The 14866-nt window shown below is 46.9% G+C and overlaps 1 protein-coding gene across 3 annotated transcripts; it reads right to left on the bottom strand.

Annotated features, from left to right (window-relative positions):
• Positions 1-5028: 5028 nt before the first annotated feature.
• Positions 5029-14856, bottom strand: LOC129847375 (far upstream element-binding protein 2-like). 3 transcript variants are annotated; one of them, XM_055915146.1, is made up of 18 exons: positions 14631-14856; positions 13932-14037; positions 13734-13793; positions 12481-12517; positions 12258-12316; positions 11784-11855; positions 11543-11600; positions 11183-11354; positions 10793-10891; positions 10514-10621; positions 10217-10319; positions 9923-10047; positions 9245-9556; positions 8934-9037; positions 8706-8785; positions 7949-8170; positions 7431-7606; positions 5029-7228 (listed from the first exon to the last, which is right to left on the bottom strand). In XM_055915146.1, the coding sequence occupies exons 1-18, from the start codon at positions 14754-14756 to the stop codon at positions 7220-7222; spliced, it is 2028 nt and encodes a 675-aa protein (XP_055771121.1). In that variant the 5' UTR covers positions 14757-14856; the 3' UTR covers positions 5029-7219. The 3 variants fall into 3 exon arrangements, with proteins under 3 accessions (XP_055771121.1, XP_055771123.1, XP_055771122.1); XM_055915148.1 differs by lacking the exons at positions 5029-7228; positions 7431-7606 and having other exon boundaries at positions 8141-8231; XM_055915147.1 differs by lacking the exons at positions 5029-7228; positions 7431-7606 and having other exon boundaries at positions 8146-8236.
• Between the last annotated feature and the right edge of the window lie 10 nt (positions 14857-14866).

The following is a 14866-nucleotide window of genomic DNA, read 5'->3' as shown; positions in this document are numbered from 1 at the left end:
CTGCTGTACCAAGGTGGTCCTGAAGATGTGACGGTTAACAGTTTGTTCTCCCTTACCCAACCCTTCTGTATAGGGAGGAACGGAGGGAGGAAGAGGATGGAAGAGGAAATGGCTGCTTACGATTCTGCAGTTCTAGATTGTCCATTTAGCTGTCACTCTCATGTCAATCAAAGCCCAAGAGCCAGTCAGAAGGAGATGGGGCGTGTGGGTGACAGCAGACAGACTGTAAAGAGAGTTGTTGTGTGTGTGTGTGTTTTTGATGCCCGTGGTGTGTGTGTGTGTGTGTGTGTGTGTGTGTGTGTGTGTGTGTGTGTGTGTGTGTGTGTGTGTGTGTGTGTGTGTTTTTGATGCCCGTGGTGTGTGTGTGTGTGTTTTTGATGCCCGTGGTGTGCGTGCGTGCGTGCTGGGGTCCTACTTCTGTGCTGTATTTTTAGGGTGTGAATGAACATGCGTGGATTTTTGTGATCGTGTGTGTGTCTTGTAACGTGTGTCTGGTTGTACGATTGTTGAGTCTGTGCTTCAGAAGAAGTGTTGACTGTATATTTGGTGGATATTTTCAAAGGCATTCAAAATCATTTTGGGTGAATGTTTTTATTGGTTCTTTTTAATTTGATTAGTTCCTTTCCTGAAAAAGAGTGGCGTGGTTTTGGGGGTTCCTGTCACAACCACTCACACACACACACAAAATATAAAACCCTGGTTTAAAGGTCTTTCCATGTCAACCCCATAGATGTGGAAAAGTAGTCCCATTAATTTCTCTCAGCTGCAGTGTCCATCTGCCTCTGCTGCTGAATGTGCAGTTCCGTTAAGAGGGATCAGTTCAATATATATTCCTGTTTGTGTTTTCAAGTGCTTCATTGCCATCTGTTTTATTGGTTTCTGTTGAGACCTTTGTGGCCTCTTGTTAACCACACGTCATTGCGCCAGTCTTATTTTTTATGTTTGTTTTGTCTTTTTCATTTCTGTGCCAAACATTTCTGATTTCAAATAACTACTTTGTTTGTTTACATATTCCAAGAAGGACTGTGCTGGACTGAGTTAAAATGCGATAATATAAAGATATATATGTGTGTCACTCTATTTCCTTTTCATTGTCACAAAGTGAACCTTTCTTTGTCTGGGGATGTGGTGTCAATCTGTCACACACTAAGTATATTTTGTGTGTATGTGTATTTACTGAGAGTCGTTATTGAGTGTGAGTGTGCATGTTTGATTTCAGTTCTCCTCATGTGAGCTCTCCATACATACACAGGCCAAGGGTCCTGCTTCTTTTGCACAGTCACAGTCAATGACTGTCCTTTTATATGGTGAGATGTCAGTAGCCTGGTCCCAAATATGTTTGTACTATCTTGCCAACTCCTGGTTTGACAATGACCTTATAAGTTGGCGAGACAGCACAAACCGATCGGGTGCCAGGCTAGAATATCACAGTTCTGCCTATTTATCACAGACAGTCTCCACTTCAATATCCCTATAGATCTCTCTCATGTACAGTACTGTATATCTGTGTCTGATGGAATCGCAGCGCACAGGTGTAAGGTATTCTGAGGAAGACCCTTACATTCGGTGCCATTGTTGTATGGGTTTAGCATGGTCCCAGATCTGTTTGTGTTGTCTTATAGAAGTTGGAATGACAGCACAAACAGATCTGGGGTCAGGCTCGATGTGAAACGAGACAGGCGAATCAGTCACCTTATCTTCCTCTACATTTCTCATTCTGTCTCGCTCGTTTCCTTCCTGCTAATGTTTTTCTGCTGTTGATTTTTTGTTGAAGCCATTTTCATAAAACATTGTCCACCACTATCAGTTCGGTTGTTGAACATGTATTGTATGAACATTTCATTGCATTTAAGTGTCACAAGAATGTTTTCAAAGGCAGCAATGCATATCTTGAGCACGCAGCGTGGACCTCTAAACCAGCATGTTTAACCCTCTGGGGCGTCTGCTGCTACCACAACTGATGATATATCCTCCCATGTACTGCGGATCTCCCTATACGATGGCCATTCTTTTCCAGACAAAAAATGTTTGTCATTTTTATAGAGTTCAGTTTCTTACTTCTAAAAACAAAAATGGTATTGTGTGGCAGTGTTTTATGAATCTGGTCAAATACACGTATGACTGTGCCTTTGGGAGGTTGTAGAATGCACTTCAAATGTTTTTAATTTCAAAGATATAAAATAAATTAAGAATTTTTTAAGTTGTCACACCCTTGCCTTTGTTTTCTCCTCTGAAATGAACAGACTCGTTTCCGTTGGAGCAGGATGTGGGTATTCTACATTGTGATGTACAAAGACTGTACTTTCCATCACAGTGGCTGTGGTGTATTCATTAGTGCAAACTGTTTTCAGAAAATAAATGTTTCTATTGGACAAATTTATGTAGGTCCCTCCCCATTTCGTCCTGTTTGCTTCTGTTTGGTTCCTAGTAAATAGACCCCTGGTCTGTCACATAGTCTTTGTGGCAAGCACTGCTCAGAATCAAATCAAATTGTATTTTTCACATGCACCGAATACAACACGTGTAGACCTTACAGTGAAATGCTTACTGACATAAGAGCTCATGTTCAGCTTCCTGTCCTCTTTCGGTGTGACAGGAATTGAGAAACTGTAATACTAACACACACACCACACACAAACGAAGGACCACAGTAAATACATTTTCCTGAAAACAGACTGTGGTCAAGTCACGGTGGGGTCTTAACCTACATTGTAATAGACTGTGGTGAAAGCACATTGGAAGGCTTTAAGTGGTTTACTAACTCTTTGATAGACATTTAGTTAATGTGTTGTTGTCTACATGCTGACACACTACAGTTAAGGTAGTCTCGCTGCTCTCGCATAGCCAAACAGGCACTAATTAACCTAGAACTCTGGAAGTAAATAAGAATTTGTTCTTAACTGACTTGCCTAGTTAAATAAAAATAAGTAAAAAGGTGAGGCTACACGAGGCAGCTCTCTAGTTACCCCTAGTGGTGGGAATGGGATAGTAATTTAACTAGGAAAGTCAGTTAAGAACAAATTCTTATTTACAATGACGGCCTACTCCAGCCAAACCCGGACGACACTGGGCCAATCGTGCGCTGTCCTATGGAACTCCCAATCACGGCCGGATGTTATACAGCCTGGAATTGAACCAGGTACTGTAGTGACGCCTCTTGCACAGACCAACTGGCAGGTGTCTTCCCTGACATTTTCAACATGTCCCTGATTGAGTCTGTAATACCAACATGTTTCAAGCAGACCACCATAGTCCCTGTGCCCAAGAACACAAAGGCAACCTGCCTAAATGACTACAAACCCGTAGCACTCACGTCGTAGCCATGAAGTGCTTTGAAAGGCTGGTAATGGCTCACATCAACACCATATTCCCAGAAACCCTAGACCCACCCCAATTTGCATACCGCCCAAACAGATCCACAGATGATGCAATCTCTATTGCACTCCACACTGCCCTTTCCCACCTGGACAAAAGGAACACCTATGTGAGAATGCTATTCATTGACTACAGCTCAGCGTTTAACACCATAGTACCCTCAACGCTCATCACTAAGCTAAGGATCCTGGGACTAAACACCTCCCTCTGCAACTGGATCCTGGACTTTCAGACGCCCCCCCCCCCAGGTGGTGAGGGTAGGTAGCAACACATCTGCCACGCTGATCCTCAACACTGGAACCCCCCAGGGGTGCGTACTCAGTCCCCTCCTATACTCCCTGTTTACCCACGACTGCATGGCCAGGCACGACTCCAACACCATCATTAAGTTTGCAGACGACACAACAGTGGTGGGCCTGATCACCGACAACGACGGAACAGCCTATAGGGAGGAGATCAGAGACCTGGCCGGATGGTGCCAGATTAACAACCTATCCCTCAACGTAACCAAGACTAAGGAGATTATTGTGGGCTACAGGAAAAGGAGGACCGAGTACGCCCCCATTCTCATCGACGGGGCTATAGTCGAGCAGGTTGAGAGCTTCAAGTACCTTGGTGTCCACATCAACAAACTAGAATGGTCCAAACACACTAAGACAATCATGAAGAGGGCACGACAAATCCTATTCCCCCTCAGGAAACTAAAAAGATTTGGCACGGGTCCTCAGATCCTCAAAAGGTTCTACAGCTGCAACATCGAGAGCATCCTGACTGGTTGCATCACTGCCTGGTAAGGCAATTACTCGGCCTCCGACTGCAAGGCACTACAGAGGGTAGTGCGTACGGCCCAGTTCATCACTGTGGCTAAGCTGCCTGCCATCCAGGACCTCTACACCAGGCGGTGTCAGATGAAGGCCCTAAAAATTGTCAAAGACCCCAGCCACCCCAGTCATAGACTGTTCTCTCTACTACCGCATGGCAAGCGGTACGGGAGTGCCAAGTCTAGGACAAAAAGGCTTCTCAACAGTTTTTACCCCCAAGCCATATGACTCCTGAACAGGTAATCAAATGGCTACCCAGACTATTTGCAGTGTGCCCCCCCCCCCCCAACCACGCTTTTACGCTGTTGCTACTCTGTTTATCATATATCATTATCATATCACATAGTCACTTTAACTATACATTTATGTACATACTACCTCAATTGGCCCGACCAACCAGTGCCCCCGCACATTGGCTAACCGGGCTATCTGCATTGTGTCCTGCCACCCCCTTTTACGCTACTGCTACTCTGTTCATCATATATGCAGTCACTTTAACCATATCAACATGTACATACTACCTCAATCAACCCGACTAACCGGTGCCTGTATGTAGCTTCGCTACTGTTATTTTTCACTGTCTTTTTACTGTTTTTGTATTTCTTTACTTACTTATTGTTCACCTAATACCTTTTTTGCACTGTTGGTTAGAGCCTGTAAGTAATCATTTCATTGTAAGTTCTACTCCTGTTGTATTCGGCGCATGTGACAAATAAACTTTGATTTGATTAGACCGCTGCGACACTCGGGAGCCCAAACACTAGTCTTGCTCCTTGATAAAGCATTATGGAACACGCTAACAGAAACAAAACTGGACACACAAGTTTAAAAATATGTTGACTTCTCACCCTTTTAATTCAACAGAATATTGCTGCTGGTGGTCATTTTATTCACAATATCAACACTGTGCCCTGCAAAATGCAGACTCCAATACAGTGCCCAAGCTGCCATTCTTCCTCAAGAGTTAGTGATTCAACATGTCTGGGTCATGTTCATTTGGGCACACCGTACCAAAACGTTTTGCAAAAGAAAATTTGCACTTGTTGGACAAGTCCAGGTAGTCCCTCCCTGTTCCAGTCTGTTAGTCCCTTATGAACATGACCCTGAGGTTAACCTTAACAACCATAAATTGCCATCTTACTCATGACTTCAACCATAGCTTATTCCAGTGCAACCTTAAAACTCACTCTGAATAGGAGTTTTTCCATGACCAGGGACCATAGTTAGGGGTTGCAAAATTCCAGGAACTTTCAATAAATTCCCTGGTTTTCCAGAAATTCGTGTTGGAGGATTCTGGATTTCCTGCTTATTCCCTCCTGATTCTGGGAATCCTCCAACCGGTATTTCAGGGAAACCAGGGAATTTATTGAAAGTTCCTGGAATTTTGCAACCAGCCCCGTTTAAAACCTATAACTATGGCCAAAAGATTTTCCTTGAGCAGGGAAAACTCCTGTCCCCAATGACCATCAGAAGGCGATCTAACTGGCGGGAGGTCAGGACATCCCATCAGAAGGCGATCTAATTGGCGGGAGGTCAGGACATCCCATCAGAAGGTGATCTAACTGGTGGGAGGTCAGGACATCCCATCAGAAGGTCATCTAACTGGCGGGAGGTCAGGACATCCCATCAGAAGGTGATCTAACCGGCGGGAGATCAGGACATCCCATCAGAAGGTGATCTAACTGGCGGGAGGTCAGGACATCCCATCAGAAGGTGATCTAACTGGCGGGAGGTCAGGACATCCCATCAGAAGGCGATCTAACTGGCGGGAGGTCAGGACATCCCATCAGAAGGTGATCTAACTGGCGGGAGGTCAGGACATCCCATCAGAAGGTGATCTAACTGGCGGGAGGTCAGGACATCCCATCAGAAGGCGATCTAACTGGCGGGAGGTCAGGACATCCCATCAGAAGGTGATCTAACTGGCGGGAGGTCAGGACATCCCATCAGAAGGTGATCTAACTGGCGGGAGGTCAGGACATCCCATCAGAAGGTGATCTAACTGGCGGGATGTCAGGACATCCCTTATTGGAACTTTATTCAAAACAATTGAACAATAAAAAACAAAAACATACAATGTAGAAGACCGTGTCACAGATCAAGGAAAACTAAAACTTCTAACACCGTTCGTCTCCCGTGCAACAGGTTGAGTTAAACAGACTAGTGTTATGTGATGTTTGCAGTAGGTAACTTCCCACTGTAGATATACCCGTGGCTATGTTAACTAGCGTTCCACAATCACGGAAGTCTTCCGCTGTGCAACCACTCATACAGACACGCACGTTTATCATCACTTGTGGGGACACATTCTAAACACTGTACAGTCACACACACGGAAAACAAAAATATAATTCACAGAACATAAAATCAAAACCAAAGCTCAAAATGTATGAAGACCAAGAAACTTAGGTGATGGGAATGTTCCAAATGAAGGAGAAATCAAACTACCAAGCAATTAAAAGCAAAACCTCCCACTCTTAATCATTTTACCATTCATGTAATTAATTGTAATCTTTATAAATAAATGTTAATTTCAGTAAATGCAGTATTAGTAGTGTAGGACTAGAAGTAAGTCACTTGAATAGCCAGTTTGGCTGTGGTAAATAAAATAAAAAAAGGGGAAAGTGCGATTTCATTGGGTGAGTGATGAGCATTTCTGGAAGTAAATCTGGCTTTCATGGTTCAGAGTTCAAATCTCCCAAGTTCATGTTTTTATTGACAGATGACGGAAAAAACAAGGGAAGATTTCAGGGAACCAAAATGAAAGACAACTAGAAATCCATCCCATTATTCAGCTCACAGGCAAAGCAATAGTTTCTCTTCGCATATTTATTGAAACAAGTGGTGAGTTGGTGGATGGGGAAAGGGGAGGGACAGGGAAAGGACTGCCAGCACAATCCCTTCAGAACAAAAAATATAGATATAATAAAATTCAGAAAAATGGCCGGACTCTGTTGACTGGTTGGGTTAAGTGGTAGTAGCCTTTCTTTATTCTCGCTCTTTATGAGTCTCAGCCGAGCCGCTCACTGTGTCTGGAGAGAAAGAACAGGGTAAGAGTACCGAGTCAGAACCACAACAACCAGTAACATCTTCAGCCTGGATGACAAAAACAGACTGCAACCCAGGACAGTACACCTCAGGACAGAATGCACACACCTAGGCAATATACAAAACACAACTTGTTAGACATACACATCTGAGTGCTCTCACAGTACACACAGAGTGTAACTTTACCTGCTGGCCTTGCTGAGGGGTGGCAGGCTGTCCTGGAGCCTGTCCTGTTTGGCCGTAGTAAGCAGACTGCTGCCTGTAGTACTCTGCCCAGGCTGCACTGTAGTCCTGCTGGCCTCCACCTGGGGCTGCTGGGGCACCTGCTGCTCCTGGCCCTGCTGCAGAGCCTCCTGCCTGGGCTGGGGGAGCAGAGAAGAGGGGGTATTTTGGATGAAGAAGAGATATGCTATGATCGACAAGGTTAACATGAAAGATTCATGTTCTTACAGCACTGGTTCACTTCAAAATTAAAGTTTGTCAGATGATTTTAGACCTTGAAAGTAATCTAAAGTCAAGCGTAGTCAACAGCCCACAACAGTAGACAGCTATACGCCTCGATACAAAATTAAATGGGAAAGATAGACACTGTCTAAAATGACAAAATTAGACAGTGCCCATCTTTCCTATTCTAAGAGGGAAACACCTGCCGTCTTTCCTCCTGTGGTGTTATTCTAGTAACTATAGTAGACCAGTGGTCTCACCAACACCCATCTTCTTGTAGTACTCCTCCCAGGCCTTGGTGTAGTCAGGCTGGCCCCCAGGGGTCTGGCTGGCCTGGGGCTGGTCTCCAGGTGCTGGGCCACCAGCGGTGGGGTTGGTGGGGGGCTGGCCGGGCCCTGCTCCCCCTGGCTGCCCTCCCTGGTAGTACTGGCCATAATAGGCTGCCCAGGCTGCGTTAGGGTCCGCGGCACCGGCTGCCTTGCCTAAAAAAGATGGCAGTTGGAGGTGAGGTCCTCATAGGGCTGAGCGTGCCCTGCTACCTGCCTGTGCTTAGAAACCAGGGGGCAGAGAGAGATAGGGTGAGTTATTATCAATAGCCAACACAGAAAGACATTCTCCCATCACAGATGATTTTGATAATAGTTGCAGGGTTATGTACCACTAAAAGCTAGCCTGGCCCCAGTTTGTGCTGTACTCCTATGGACATTGTGACAGCAGACAATGGAGTTGGCAAGACAGCAGAAACATATCTGGGACCAGGCTAACTAAAGCCTGCTCTCTGTTGTAACCACTGTTTTGAAATGACAAGGAGATAAAACTATATGGTAGGAAAGCCCAAAAGAGACCACTGGTAGGCTGGGTGGAGTTGACTCCATATTGCTTTCCCTTTCTCAGTCTTTTCAAATAAGTGATTACAGCGAGAGAAAACATTGGGAGGCCATTGAAAGTTATAGTTCCAATGTAACCATTTCCTGTCCACAGTGAGGGTCTGAAAGGTCAATGTTGCAGGTCACTCACTGGGGTCGTGGGGTGCTTGGGGCTGCCACTGCTGGTAGGTGTTGCCCCAGCCCTGTGGGGGATAACCATGAAGACCTCCACTTGGGGGGGATAGAGAAAACCCAGTTACTACTCAGTAGACTTCCATTGGTCCAATCAATGATTGTATCGTTGTAATGTAACATTTTAGCCAGTAGAGGCTTGTAAAAGCCAGAGTTTGTGATGACTACATTTCCAGTCTCCACTCACTGTGGTCCAGGGGCTCCTGGGGGTCCTGGGTTATAGGGATCAGGATTATAGGGACCCATGGGGCCTGGTCCACCAGGACCTGGACAAACAGGACAGAGGGGACCCTGGAAAGCACAACCAGTTAGATGCATGGACATTATGTTCACATCTATGGTGAAACGACTGAAAGCAAATTAATCGCCAGTTTGACTCCATTGATTGTGCGTTGAAGCAATCATGTCCATTTCCCCAAATGAGTTTTCCAACACCACAAACCCATCCATCCATCCTTCCACCCTTTCCTCCTTACCCTGAGCAGGAACCCTGCATACCTCGATCTTGTCCTCGATGAGCTGCTTGGCGTGATCTATCTGCTGCGGAGAGCCTCGAATGACAAAGAGCTTGAAGTTAGGGTCCCCGTTGGGGGGCAGCTGGCGGGAGATCTCCACAAAGGCCCCAGTCTGCTGGTTGATGGCCTTGATGTTCTCCCCGCCCCGTCCGATCACCAGGCCACACTTGTGGGCCGGAATGGAGAAAGTCATCTCCCCTCCTCCACAACCAGGGGGACCCCAGCTCCCCTGGCCCCCTCGGCTGCGGCCCCTGCCGCCACCACTCGGGGACATGCCTGGAGGCCCGGGAGGACCCTGAGAAGGAAGGAGGGTGGAAGAGAGAGAGAAAGAGGGTCTTAATACAATTTATATTTAAGTCCTGGTCCTGGACGTCAGAAAGTCAGAGTTTGTTTAAGATGATGATATTTACCTCCTAATAACAGTAATGTACTGTATGGGGAATTGTGGGAATGCTCTAACACTAGGACTATCATTTGTCTAGGTTATGGAGTCCATTTGTTTACATTGTTCCAGTGGTTCACTAAATGCGTTGAGTGTTGTATGTTCCACAAGGCACGGAATCATGGCAGCTCCAATACACTTGTATCTAAACAGTTCCAAGCTAGCGTGTGAGCAGTGGCTGTTTTTCAGATACTCTACGTGCGTGTGTGAGGTATGTACCTCCTGTCCTCCCTCCTCTCTGACCCTGATGCTCTGCAGTAGCTCCTGGATGATCTGGGCAGCATTGTCACAGCAGTCTGGTGGGCCCATGATGTGGGCCATCTTATCTGGACCTGTGCCATCATCTACAAAGACAGGACATTTCCTCTGAGTCTTGTGCAACACCACATACAGAATGTAAAGCTTGTTAGTTGACACCACATAACTTGTGGTTAAACTGTGTAAATTAGTTGAGTAGCAGTAGTTCATATGACATGACTATGAAACGTTATATACCTGGTTTAAGTTATATACCTGGTTTAAACTGTATCCTAACTCCTGCGTCGTTCTGAATCTTCTTGATCATCTCCCCGTTGCGACCAATCACCACCCCGACAGAGTGTCGCGGCACTGGAACCTAGCCAATCAGAGAGCAGGTTAGACAGTGCCAAATAGATTAGATTGATAGCTAAAGGAAGGTGCTCACTCTCTTATGAATAAAACATCAGACCTGTGATGGGGAATGTGAGTCCCTCTCCACACACACACACACACACACACACACACACACACACACACACACACACACACACAAAGAGCCCTCTGACTTACGTCCATGGCTCTTCCACCTCCCCCCATGCGGGAGCCGTACTCGTTCCTGTCTCCGAAGCCAGGCTGATCCCTCTCCCTCAGTATCTCCTGCACCAACTCCATGGCTTGCTGTGCAGACCCACAGGACAGATATTCAAACTCAAACAACTTTATTAAGTCTCCTTAGGGAGAACAGCTATTAGCACATTAAAAGTTGCTACCAAATCCCCCATCTGCAGAGCTGCAGTACAGCATGCCAATTCAATGTGGGATACAGATTGTAGCAAGGCCTTGTGTTACCTCCACTTTGTATGGCTCCCCGATGATGCGCAGGGGCTTGTCCATGTTGGGTCCCTGAGACGCGTCCTGAATCAGGATCATCTTCACTCCTGCTCGCTCCTGTCAACGCCGCAGACAGACAGCATGGTCAGCTCTGCTCAACCTACTGATGGCAATGATTCACAACACTCACATGGTCCATGAAATACTTGTGTAATGAGATACGAGAATTTCCTGCTTATATTTCTTTCATGCTTGCTCTGTAGATTTAACAACCAAAAAATTAATTTGCATGACTGCACACATCAGCCTGTTTGCGATGAAACTGTCAACATCTCAAAACACACGCCTCAATGTGTTGTGGAACACTTCTCTGGCTACTGGTGAGGCCGACTGACTGTCTGTATATACCTGTAGCTGTTTGATAGTCTCCCCTCCCTTGCCGATGATGAGGCCAGCCTTGCCTGCGGGAATCATCATCTCCTGCCCTGAGCCACTCTGTCCATTGGTCGCCTCGTGGAAGGATGAGGGGGGTGTGCCCCTCCCCCGAGACACAATCTCATCCAATAAAATCTTGGCTTTCCTAGTCAGAATGGAAGAGAGGGGGGTGGGTCAACTCAACTGATGAGTGCAATAGCACACATTAATAGTGGAACTACGAGATATGCCATACATAAAGATAGAGCTGTGTAAATTCAGTGGCTAGAGGCGAACAGCATCTTGTGATAACAATACAAAAATATCACAATTAGCTAGTAGGATCTCACTTACTGTACGGAGTCTGGGGACCCTGTGAGAGAGACACTCCTCTCTGGTAAACCTCCACTGTCTGAAAACAACCAACAGTCAATAACACACACACGCGCACACACACAACCATAAAAACAGATGAAGAGTTCAACTATAGCTCTGCTCCTAACCATTGACTATAAAGGCCACACTTTCCACAGTCCCTCACCTGGGGCTATCTGAACCATTGACTATAAAGGCCACACTTTCCACAGTCCCTCACCTGGGGCTATCTGAACCTTGCAGCCTGATTCCTGCTGGATCTTGTTGATCTGTTCTCCGCCCCGGCCAATGACTGGAGGAGAGGAAGAGAGGAGAGTTGTATTTTTTATTGATTATGATGTTCATGATGTGTCCAGTAATGTTCAAATTCAACACGAAAAAAATAATCCAAATCAAATGTATTTGTCACATACACATGGTTAGGAGATATTAATGCGAATGTAGCTAAATGCTTGTGCTTCTAGTTCCGACCATGCAGTAATATCTAACAAGTAATCTAATCTAACAATTTCACAACAACTACCTTATACACACACACAAGTGTAAAGGAATGAATAAGAATATATCAATGAGCGATGGCCGAACGGCATAGGCAAGGTGCAGTAGATGGTAGAGTACAGTATATACATATGAGATGAGTAATGTAGGGTATGTAAACATTATATAAAGTGGCATTTGGAGAAAGTGCACTTACTGAGTCCCACCATTCCATCAGGAACACTGTACTCCTCTGAGGTGGTTGTGAGCCTGGCACTGTGGGAGAGAGAAGCAAAGCACAACAGTTCGTTATCCAAATCGTCAACATATTGTCACCAATAATCTTCTGCTGAAGAACTAATTCCAATCCCCAATACTATTTCACTTCATTTTAGAGACCTACTTGGATTGTTATGGATTAAATGATGCTAATGACTTGCCTCTGCTGGGCCAGTGCTGCCAGTTGGGCTCCAATAGCTGTAAAAGGAAAGAGAGAAAGAAAGAGAGATATATAGAGAGAGAACAGGGCTCAGATTACTGACACACTGCAAAATGAGGACAAGACAAACACAGGTGATGCTCACAGTGACAGACCAGGGGAGAGGGGCATGACAGTACAGACACCGACCAGGGAAGAGTGGTGAAACAGTACTGACACAGACCAGGGGAGAGGGGCCCGGACAGTACAGACACCGACCAGGGGAGAGGGGCCGGACAGTACAGACACCGACCAGGGGAGAGGGGCCGGACAGTACAGACACCGACCAGGGAAGAGTGGTGAAACAGTACTGACACAGACCAGGGGAGAGGGGACGGACAGTACAGACACCGACCAGGGGAGAGGGGCCGGACAGTACAGACACCGACCAGGGGAGAGGGGCCGGACAGTACAGACACCGACCAGGGGAGAGGGGCCGGACAGTACAGACACCGACCAGGGGAGAGGGGCCGGACAGTACAGACACCGACCAGGGGAGAGGGGCCGGACAGTACAGACACCGACCAGGGGAGAGGGGCAGGACAGTACAGACACCGACCAGGGGAGAGGGCACGGACAGTACAGACACCGACCAGGGGAGAGGGGCCGGACAGTACAGACACCGACCAGGGGAGAGGGGCCGGACAGTACAGACACCGACCAGGGGAGAGGGGCCGGACAGTACAGACACCGACCAGGGGAGAGGGCACGGACAGTACAGACACCGACCAGGGGAGAGGGGAGAGGGGCCGGACAGTATAGACACCGACCAGGGGAGAGGGGCCGGACAGTACAGACACCGACCAGGGAAGAGTGGTGAAACAGTACTGACACAGACCAGGGGAGAGGGGCCGGACAGTACAGACACCGACCAGGGGAGAGGGGCCGGACAGTACAGACACCGACCAGGGAAGAGTGGTGAAACAGTACAGACACCGACCAGGGAAGAGTGGTGAAACAGTACTGACACAGACCAGGGGAGAGGGGACGGACAGTACAGACACAGACCAGGGGAGAGGGGACGGACTGTACTGACACAGACCAGGGGAGAGGGGCCGGACAGTACAGACACCGACCAGGGGAGAGGGGCCGGACAGTACAGACACCGACCAGGGGAGAGGACAGTACAGACAGACCAGGGGAGACAGTTGACATTCATGTAAGACATGGAGCAGGATTAGTAGGTAGTAGGAGACACGAGGAAGAGTAACTTACAGAGAGCTGTGGCTGAGTCCACGTCACTCTGTGGAGCCATTTTCTTGCTCTCAGGTTGATCTGTGGGAAGAAAAAAAAACAAGTAAACAAAGGTTGAATCTGATCTCACAATAATCTGTGTGCACACACTCCAGTTATCAGACGTTCACATTGGCAGTGGCCCTTTCACAGTCCCCAGTAGTGTGTGTGTGTGTGTACCTGGGTCCTCCAACTGTCGTTTCTGTGCTGTGAAGGGAAAGACGTCTGGTGCATTGATGTTGTTCATAGGGGCTACCCCTGCACATTCACCAATCTTGGCAGCAATCTGATGCACAAAAGTTGAAGTCACTTGAACACATAACAGATATTCAAAGATTATATCATGACATGATGAGAATGTCTGATTTATTTGTGCTGGTCCTGGGTATTAACTAACGTTGATCAGCAACTTCAAATATTACATGAGATGCTAATTGTTTGTGAGCTGAATGATGTCAATCAAATGATGTCAAGGATATATACTTTGTTGGGAATGCACTCAAAAACACAGACACGCTGAGGGCTCGGAGCCCGCTTGTCTGTCATCAGGACTTTGTCTTTGCATGCAGCAGAAGCAGCCAGCTCTCAATAGCACAACAACATTGGGAGACGGCTAACTCAACTTGCATGCATTGGTAACAACATCATAACGGTATTTCTGCAGTGGCACGTCAACTGGGTCTTCAAATTCACTTGACTTATAACGTTAACTAGGTAGCTATAATAATCATAACTGGCAACCGTATTGATTGCTCGCCAAACATAGTCAGCCAGCTTTGCAAGCTAACAACCACGAAACAAGACAATAGTCACATTTTCTTCACCCCTTCCCAGTGGCGCTCACGCGCATTGCTACAATGCCTCCCGCTTCTGTCTCACCTGCCGGGCCCGTTGTACCGCGTCTGCAAAGGCATCTTTTTTTATTCCACCACCGTTACCGATAGCTAGATGTCCGCCGAGAGGAGCTCCAACCCCGGGTGCCGGTACCGAGCTGTACTCCGACATGTTTGCGGAGGGGAGATAGAAGAAAATACGAAAGTTAAAGTGGTGTTTAGGCCAGGTCAGACTGCGCAGGAGCGGGAAGTCAGACGATCAAATATTCCGGGAGGGGAAAG

Source organism: Salvelinus fontinalis, unplaced genomic scaffold (assembly GCF_029448725.1).
Source record: "Salvelinus fontinalis isolate EN_2023a unplaced genomic scaffold, ASM2944872v1 scaffold_0806, whole genome shotgun sequence".
Classification (NCBI taxonomy): domain Eukaryota; kingdom Metazoa; phylum Chordata; class Actinopteri; order Salmoniformes; family Salmonidae; genus Salvelinus; species Salvelinus fontinalis.
The sequence above is the reverse complement of the archived record's forward strand: the minus strand, read 5'-3'. Positions and strand labels throughout refer to the sequence as shown.

Excerpts from the sequence above, each read along its gene's own strand:
- LOC129847375 (XM_055915146.1), bottom strand. The coding sequence starts at position 14,756 with ATGTCGGAGTACAGCTCGGTACCGGCACCCGGGGTTGGAGCTCCTCTC. Across the intron at positions 10,892-11,182 it reads AGACTATCAAACAGCTACAG|GAGCGAGCAGGAGTGAAGAT; the intron begins GTATATACAGAC and ends CGGCGTTGACAG. Across the intron at positions 10,622-10,792 it reads GGGAGCCATACAAAGTGGAG|CAAGCCATGGAGTTGGTGCA; the intron begins GTAACACAAGGC and ends GGGTCTGCACAG.